Here is a 9,797-nt window from a genome sequence, read left to right as displayed (position 1 = left end):
ATCCTAAAGTGAAGCCTTAGGAAAGGGTCAAAACAGCGACCAAAGGGCAAGGCTAAGCAGCCAAGGTAGGAGTAGGCGGAGAGAGATCTCTACGGTTAGTTTTTTTTTTTTGACACTCCGTCATTGTGGCTGGCTAAGCGAGTGTGGCATGCGTGGTGGTACCTCAATAAGAAATAGGCATTGTATAGAAGTAAGGACGAATTTGGATTGTCAAAAAATATTCAACATTATCCCTAAATTTAAATTAATAAAAAGACAATATTGAACAAGGATAGATAATCTATGAACTAAATTGAAAATCTACTAAAAATTTAAAAATTAAATTGAATAAATTAAAAGTTTAGGAAAGATATTACATATTGATTGTCATGTTACTAGATCAAAATTTAAGATCATTATCGTAAGATGTCAGCATCATTAGAATTATTCCACTCGGGTGAGCCCCAGAATTCAGTGAGAGGAAGAATATCTAATTTGCTATCTTAAGCAAAAGGCCAGCTCATGCTTCATGGTTTCCCTCCTCCTTTTTTTTTTTTTTTTCATGACTGTCAAACAGATGAGTTGCTCCAGCATAAAATGAGAACTAATCTTGCAAATTTTAAAAAAATTGAGAACTGCTCGGAGTTGTTTACGCTCGATCGCGTGGCGAATCAAATGCAGGTTGTGTGCCTAATCCACACATTTAGAATACACTCCTCCGATCCAACCCGACCCGGCTCGCTCCGAAGGGACGGGACGACGAAACATCATCATTAGTCTCTCACACCACAACATGCAACTACGAAATCGATGCCCCCAAGTCTTGCACGATGAATCAAAGTCCTTGAGCGAAAGAAAAAAAAGGACGGGAAGGCGAGGCTACGGTGCGAAATGCTGGAGGTACGCGTCGGCCAGCATGTGGCCGAGGCGGACTTGGGCATGAGTGGTGAGGTGAAGGTGGTCGTCCTTGAGCGGCAGCCCCTTCGCATCGACGCACACGACATTCGGGAGCTCAATCTCCAGCTGCGCCCGTCTCACCCTGTCCATGTACCTCCCGTCCCCCGACGCGATCGCGACCTGCACATCATCCGGTTTCGCGCGAGAGTCATTAGGTATGGCCCGATTAAAAGAACGTGTATTGGCATTCATATTTAATTTCTTAGAAGTTTCTCTACACGAATTGACTTGGAATCAGGCAAAACCCTCTAGGCAAATTCAGATTCACATGCCCAATTAAGCAGAATATTCATTTACAAATGGCTGAAGTTTTCCCTTTTATGGTGAAGATCAAGCCCCCTGGGATGACTTCGTGAGAAAATATGGGCAGAAGACAAATTACATGTTTATACAAAATTTTTAATTTATTTAATTTGATCCTTAAATTATAATTTAATTATGCAATATTATCCTTGAAATTTTAATTTATCGAACATGATCTCTGAAGTTTTAATACATATTCAATTTAGCCTCTAAACCATATAAAAATCTTCAATTTTGCCCATAAATTTGAATTATTGGCGGGACGAAATTGAAAATTTTCATATAATTCACGAATTAAGTTGAATATATATATCAAAAGTGCAGCGATCATATTATTAATTGAGCAAAAGTTTAGAGATCGCATTAATCGAATTAAAAATTATAGAAAATGTTAAAAAGTTCACGCCATTATCTACACAAAAAAAAAAAAAAATCACGAAAGGCGAGCTGTGCTCTGTTCAACAATGGCGATTGAAAGCTCAGTGGAGTGGAGCGGAGGGGACAAGACAGATTGAGCGAACCTGGATGACGGGAAGGGAGGGCAGGCCGAGATCGCCGCGCACGTCCTTGATGAGCGCCTCCATGTTCCCCCGGTAAGCCTCCGCATCGTGCTCCGCCGCCGTGTCGCTCTCGCCCTGGTACCACAGCAGCGCCTTGATCTCCCCGCCGTCCTTCACGCTCTCCCTCGCCCTCCTCACCATGCTCTCGTACAGGTGCCCCCCGCGCGCCCACTCCCGGATCGCCGTGCCCCCCACCGCGCACGGCACCAGCCCCACCCGCCCCGCGCCGCCGCCGCCGCCGCGCTCCCTCAGCGCGTTCGCGAAGGCCATCCCTGGGCCCACGCCGCAGGTCTTCCGGGTGTCGATGTCGCGGTGGAGGGGCTCCCGGGCCTCCTCCCACAGGAGGGCGGCGCTGAGGCGGAGGACGGAGGGGTCGGGGCGGCACTCCGGGGGGACGACCCCGTCCCACCCGTGGTGGCGGGTGACGCCGCCGCGGCCGGCCATGTTGCTCTGGCCGGAGAGGATGAAGATGTGTTCGGGGGGTGGGGGCGGCGGTGGCGATTGCGCCGGAGCGGAAGCGGCGGTGCCCATGGGAAGGAGATTTGTTGGGAATTTGGACATTGGAGGACCTGATTGAGATTTGGCTAACAAAAATGGAAGAAGCAGGAAGGATGTTTTTATTTTATTTTATTTTATTTTTATTTATTTTTTTCATTTTCATTTTCATTTTTATTTTTGATCCAAAAAATAGGGAAGCTTCTTTATTTGGTACAATGGGCTGGGCGCTCATCAGACAGTCCCGTCTGAGCTTCTTCGTTCGGAGGAAGTTTCCCGTGAAAAAACAGGTCAGACATTGAAGACAGTGGTGAAAAATTTGCTACTTTACTAAAAAAAGAATCTTTGTGTCTCATTTTCCTTTTATTTTATTTTATTTTAATTCAGTAAGAATCGGCCAAACTTTTCGAAATGTGCAAAGATTGGCAAGTGAGACTATTATTGACGCCTGAATTTTGACGTCTCATTTATTCATTCATCACATAAAAATTAGGGACCAACCCCCGGTCCCTAGCAAAAATATGTAATTAAAATTTCCATGAAGTTGGCATTTAGATGTTAGTATTCATTTATATCTTGCATTTAATCGGATCGGCGGTGGAAATGGACCCGAATTAACGCATAGACGGATTAGAACCCATTAGGAAAATTTTGGCTGGCATAGAGGGCATGTGTGCCGAAAATTAGAGAGCCCACGGGGCCTATTTGGAGCTTAATTCAGCCCGCTCGAGTAAATCAATTAAAAAAAAGGGGCCTTTAATTAATGTTCCATTAAATATTAAAAGATCTAATTAAGAGCGGATGAGCCCACGGGTGAGACTAAGGGCCGGCCAAGCCCACTCTATGGGTTGGCCGGCCACATTGGGATGCAATTGGAAGGAAATAATTCTTCAAGGACTAAATTGCAAATATTTAAAACCCGAAGGACTATTTTGCAAATAAGCGAAAGCGGCAAAACCCTAGATTCTTAGGCTTCAGTTCGGAGGGCAGGGCACACAATTACAGTACACGGCCACAAGAATCAAGTCACGTTCCGCACAGAGGGAAGGAAAACGAGAGAGAGAGAGAGAGAGAGAGAGAGAGAGAGAGAAGGTTTAAGAAGAACGATGCGGGTTACCAAGCAAACAATCACGAGTTTGCAATCCAAGGTTGAAGAATTTTACCTTTACCAAGCTAATTTTCTGCACTTTCGCAAAACCCGGATAATCACGAAAAAACAGTCCCTTTTGAGCCGAATTTGAGCTCTAAATAGCAAGGTAATCTAACACAAAGGAGCAATTATGTTAGATGCTGAATATTGATCAAAACAAGACCAATTTACCGCCTAATCGAGGCTGATTCTTGGCTGAAACAAGGCTGGACAGAGGTGGATTTGCAAGCTGACCAAGACGACGGGATGGCGTAACGGCGGGCTGTTGTGGACGGCGACCGACGGTGGGCTAAGCTGGACGGTGGTGGTGAGTTGGACAGTGTTCGGTGTGCTAGTCGGAGGTTGCACGCATGGAGGAGAGGTGGACGCCGAAGGATGATGCTCAGCCGAATGAGGGTCTCGGCCAAGTTGGATCGGGAGAGGATTGTCTCGATCTCGGGGAAGACAATAAAAACTCCTTAACTCTCAATCTTGCTATGAATTTTTCTGTCTTTGATGTGCCGAAATTGTATGAGAATTGAATGAATCATAATCCTAGGCATAAGGTTCTTTATATAAAGCTAGGTCTCCTAATCCTAGTAGGAATAGGATTGATTTTAGACCGTAGGATTAGTAAACCTATCTAGGGTAGGATTAATTATGGACCATTTGATCTTAAGAGCCATAATCCATTAAACTCTAATCCCCAACTAAGGTAGGACTCCCAATTTAAATAAATTCTGAACTAATTCAAATTATAGAGTCCAAACCAATTGAAACGCTTGAGAATTTTGGCCAAATGGGTATCTCATGAGCTAGTCGAAAATTGTACCTCCTTGGGGGCTTTGATTGTACAATTTTGGGCTCAATTCGAGCTTTAATTAATTAAATAGGTCATTAAATAAAGGCCTTGAGTACTTAAATGATTAAAATGGGCTGAATTAAGTTTGAAAATAGACCCAAACCCCTTAGAGAATTCAACACATCCCCCTAGGCCTTAGCCAAATTTTCTCAATCAAATTATGGGCTTGCCGCACATTATTGGGCTAAATTAAGGCTTTTTCCGAATAATGGACAGTTAATTAAAAGCCTTTATAATTTAAATAAGCTTGAATGGGCTAATTTAAGCTCAAAATAAGTCTATATGGCCCTAATGAATTTTGGCACGCCCTCCTATGACTTGGGCCAAAAATCTCACATTATACCCGGTCTAGTTGCTTGATGAGATTGGTAGAAAATAAATATGCTATGCATGATAAATTAATTATTTTTGGCGAGAACTAACACTAATTCTCATTTTTGTGCAAAATAAAATAATTTATGAAAAAATCAAAATTTAGGTGCCAACAAAGAGTAACGTCGGCAAGCACCATGGAAACCCACAAACCCTAGCCTCCTCCTCTTGCAAGATCCTCTTCCTCTCGTTCTCTGCTCTCTCGATTAGAAGCTCCCTTCATTCTCTTCTAGTTCCAAGGCTACCGCTTCACTGCATAGCTTAGCTATCTCGAAGTGATAGACCCCGGTGTTAAGTGGCGGCTTCGTCAAGATTATGTTCGAGCTATTGACAATACCATCCCGGAACCCTCGTCGGTATCCAACCGCAAAGAGTGTAGCAAAAGATTTTGAGAGAGAGAGAGAGAGAGAGAGAGAGAGGATTTTGCTCAGCGAATTAAAGAGATAGAGAGTACTTGAGAGTAGAGGTGTCAATGGCACAAGTCAGGCATCATGGAAACCTAACCCAACCCTAAACACCAAAGGAATATAACCTAAAATGGATGGGTCAGATCGAGTATCATGAAATCCCCACCCAACCCTAAACATAAGAATATAACCCAAAGCAGTCAAATCCGATTTGTCGGTGTGGTGCGGGTTTGGGGTTTCTTTTTTAAATTAGCTATTTGCAAAACCTCATTTTACACACAAATTAGATGGAAAATGACATGAATTTAGTTATTGGATGTCATATGATGGCATTTACACTCACCGCTCGTCTAATAAACTGAAAAATAAGAATTGAAAATTAAAATACACAATATTAAATGCTGCAAAATTTTTGAATCTGCAAATGAGAATAAGGAATTATTCAACAATAGACAAAGCATGGAACACAGATTATTATTATATCATTTTGACAATATAATAGCTTAGATTTTAGTTTCCCATTGATTGTTTTAGCATCTAACCAATTTAGTAAGCAATTCCTCGCCGACTCAAAACAACCAATTAAGTCGTGTGTAGTTATATATCATCGGATACACATAACGTGATTATCAACATGTATGAATTTTCTAAATTTTCCAGTTTATGCTTAATCTTAGCATTAATTTTTTTTAATTACAACAAATAAGTGCATTTTAAGTTTTCTATTTGCCGAATCAATTTTCTAAATTTGCCTATTTTCACCCGAATCGAAACACAAATCGATCCAAAATCTCTATAATACCCAGGATTTGAGTGATTACCCAACCCGAAGAAGACTTGACAAAAAATTCAAGTTAATTCAGATCGGTTCATGTTTCAACTCGGGCATGAGAATTGATTTTGATACCCTTACTTGAGAGTGGTGAAGCAAAGTGTTGAGGGGCCTTCAATTTCTTCTTTTCTTCTTCTCCTCTGGGTCTCACATTTGGGAGACTCTAGGGTTTTCTCTTTTCTCCATATCTCTTCTTTTTTTCTCTCTCTCCGTTATCTCTGATCTCTCTTTCTATCCCTCCTCCCGAGAACGAGCTCCCTCTTCACTTCACGATATCTGCTCTCTCTCTTTCTCTCTCCCCCTCCCTCTTCACGTCACAACCAAAAGCTTCCTCTTATCATTTTGAATACATCATTTCGTCTCTCTCTAAATCAATAACTTCACTTCGTCTTCTCATTTTCTTCGAAATTTCACGGGATAAAGCTGCCCCCACCGTCACCTCCAAGAGCCTATTGGCAGCTCCGGCTCGTTTTCTCCATCCGACTAGCGAAGATCTACTGGAGGTTAGGGTTTTCCTCCTCTTTCGTGCTTTTCGGGAGTTTCTACCAATGTTTACCCCATTGGCATTAGGGGTGTGCAACTAGACCGGATAGAACAGAGAACCGGACTGGACCACTTGAAAAATTGATTCGGTTTCCGGTTCCAACGTGAATAGGTTCGCTTTCCGGTTCCATAAATTTGGAACCTTTTGAATAGGTCTGGTCCTCGATTAAAAGTGAAGACTCACTTGGGAACCAAACCAGTTTTGGAATCGATTCTTAGCTATAATAAAAACAACATAATTTCTCTAAGTCGAGTTTAACTCGCCCTCGCCTCATTTGTTTCTTCTTTGCTCTTTGTCGCCTCTCTCTATTCTTTGAAGCAATATTTTTTATGGATTAATGGAGAATAGAGTTTAAAAAATTATTTTGATGAATGGAAAATAGAGTTTTATAATTTATGTTCTATGTTATGTGTTTGAACTTTTTATTGATTATAATTGTACATGACTACGAGTTTGAATTTTGGCTGTTTATAGTTGCATGTGACCAAGTGTTTAACAGATAGTGATTTATGTTGATAACCTTTACTTTGAGCCATTTTGTTGCTCATATTATTTTGCTGTAAAAAATTAAACAAAAAAAAGAAAAAAAGTAAGTTCTCGAGCAGACCACGAAATCGAACCAAAAAACAAGGTAGGTTTTGGAGCCGGTTCCAAAAACACAGGGTAGGTTTCAGGTCTCAAACACCGAGAACCAATTATAACATGATAAGTTTCAAGTTCCATGTTTGGAACCTACCCACCCTGGAACCGATCGCCCTCTAATCATCATAATCAGTTTGAGGTTTAGTAATGTCTCTCTTTGTGGAAAGTTTCATACTCTGTTGGTTCAAAGGTTGAGGGTTTCTTAATTTGGGTTCTTAAGTTTGAATACAATGCTTGGATGAAATGCTCCGTAAAAACCTTCTATGAGTTTGAGGTCTGTTGAAGAATCGAAAAGCTCAGCTTAAATTAAGTAACGCTCCTCTAAACAGCCTATTGGAGAATCGCAAAACTCAGTTTGGTTGCTGTGAATACGGAATCGTCCGAATTTGTCTGGAGCACCTAAGATTTTCTCAGTAGCTTGCAGTCGTGCCAGAGCACGACACGTGTCCAGTATGTGACACGTGTCACGCATGCGTGGACCGCATGTCCACAGCGTGACACGTGGCTGCCACGTGTCCGCATGTGTACCACGTGCGTGACACATGGTCCTCCGTGTGTGGTCCCTGTTGTCCCAATTCTGTCCCAATTTTCCACAAATTTGACCCAATAGAACTCGAATTAAATACATGGTGTCGCTAAAGATAGTATTGGGCCACTAATAATTCCTCAAAAATTCCATTGAGTCCGGATAAAAATCTCTTGTAGCTTATCTGATAATCCGAACTCATTAAATACTAATTCACTCATAAAAGCATGTGAGGATTTTCGGGTCATCATAGATAGTACCCCAGAATAGATGTTCTCCTTTGTATTCCTTCCAGAGTATTCTATAGTTTCGTTTTATGAAAAGATAATGTAATGAACTGGTTTCTATCTATATAAATAATATGTGTTTGCCCTGCATGGTTGATGTGGATGTTATACAAGTTAGGGAACCCTATTGATAAAGCCATACTTTTAGGTGTCGTGCCTACTGTCTATTTTGAGTGCACTTGTATTTTTGTCCAGTCTTCCGCATGAGCCTTATTATATGTAATAAAATATTAAAACAAAATATGATTAGTGAGGGATTAATGATGGTCCCTTACAATGTGGTATCATAGCAAATGGATCGAGAAACGTTCCTAACAATATGTATATGATTGATCGATCTAAGGTACATCATACAAAAATCTACTTTTGATTATGTCCAATTTTGAGTTGTCATGTATTCCCAACGGATGTGTAACAACGAACTCTCAGAGTATGTTGTTCGCACGGATTATTTGTTGATGTGACCCTTGCAAGAAGAGAGAGTTATGTTTAGCCTTATGTGAGCGAGTGATAGTTGTTGGTCCTTCGTGAACAAGTGAGAGTTGTTTGCCCTTCATGGGCGAGTAGGAGATGGTTGGGTACATAGGTTCTTATGATGGTCCGCCCATGCAGGTAATGAAACCCACCACAAATAATTGCCTAGCAGTTATCTGCAATTTTTGAAACGTGAAGAAATCACGTCTTTTGAGTGACGTACGTAACTCCCTTTTCGCCGTCCTTTCTGTTAGTAAGAAAACATAGAGAACGGTGAATAAGAAAAGATGTTCTCTCTCTCTACTGCTGAATTGTGACTGAAGCAAAATACTCTCGAGATTGCAGGACGACATATAATCTGTGGCTATCACGGTACGTTCCTTGCGTAATGAATCATTCGATCGATGATACAAGTTAGGTTTGGGCATGTTCTTCGGCACATTTACTATTTAGAATCAAGGATTTAGTATCCTACAATATCTAACTTTGTCTTTAACTATCGAATCTGATTAAGCTTCAATAGTGCACAAGTATATCTTTGGAAGAGGCTGATCAGGAAAAAGTACAATGACTCCAAACAAAGTTGGATCGAAGGAATGGCATAAAATGTTCTCATATATAATAAGACAACGACAACTTCCTAATTTAATGAGACAAAGATGCTAAATTACTGCTAGAGCAAAGAACATCATTGTCTTTTACAATCTTGAGTGTTGATAAATTCCAGAGAAAAAAATCTATATAAAAGAGTGGAGAAACCTATGAGAAACATACTTTTTCTTGAAAATAGCCCTTATATAAAGAGTAATATAGGATGAGTAGTCAAAGGAAAAGGAGGTGAGAGACACATGGCTTTGCTCCACAAAATTGCAACTACAATAATTGCACTCCTTTGGTCATCGAACATCATAAAAGGTGATCCGGATGAGACATTGGCATACAAAATCTGCAACAGAGACAAGGGTTCGTCCCTCTTCTAGATATAGTTGACAATACATCGAAGTCTGGCTTCAATTATTATGAAGACCATCATGAATTTTTGGCTCCAACTAGATATGACCACGGAGCATGCAATGGAAAACTCACTCATGGGGATTGCTACATATGCATGCACCGCGCCATGGAATTGATACATGGAAGCGTCGGTGCTCAACTTCAACTTCAAGACTGCAGAGTCAGGTATGAGAATTATAAATTCACAAAAGATTGAGTTGCCCACACTCATAAAGGGGGAATTATGTTATAGCGATAAAATATCGTGGTCATATAAAGTGTTCTTGAGAAGCTTTGTATTGCGAATTATTCTGGGAGCTACATGATCTCTTACGCTTCTCACTCTATGATGTCCACTCTATAATGTCTAATATAAGTGTTCTTGACTTGTTTGGTTTCTCATGCAATCAATTTTTATCCAAATAAACTGCTACA

At 40.9% G+C, this 9,797-nt stretch overlaps 1 protein-coding gene across 1 annotated transcript; it reads right to left on the bottom strand.

Annotated features, from left to right (window-relative positions):
* Window positions 1–655: 655 nt before the first annotated feature.
* On the bottom strand, window positions 656–2,405 carry LOC115732296 (probable carbohydrate esterase At4g34215). The gene is made up of 2 exons (XM_030662934.2): window positions 1,761–2,405; window positions 656–1,056 (listed from the first exon to the last, which is right to left on the bottom strand). The coding sequence occupies exons 1-2, from the start codon at window positions 2,358–2,360 to the stop codon at window positions 859–861; spliced, it is 798 nt and encodes a 265-aa protein (XP_030518794.2). The 5' UTR covers window positions 2,361–2,405; the 3' UTR covers window positions 656–858.
* Window positions 2,406–9,797: the final 7,392 nt, after the last annotated feature.

Source organism: Rhodamnia argentea, chromosome 5 (assembly GCF_020921035.1).
Source record: "Rhodamnia argentea isolate NSW1041297 chromosome 5, ASM2092103v1, whole genome shotgun sequence".
Taxonomy (NCBI): Eukaryota; Viridiplantae; Streptophyta; class Magnoliopsida; order Myrtales; family Myrtaceae; genus Rhodamnia; species Rhodamnia argentea.
Note: the sequence above shows the minus strand (reverse complement) of the source record. Positions and strands in the feature narration are given on the sequence as shown.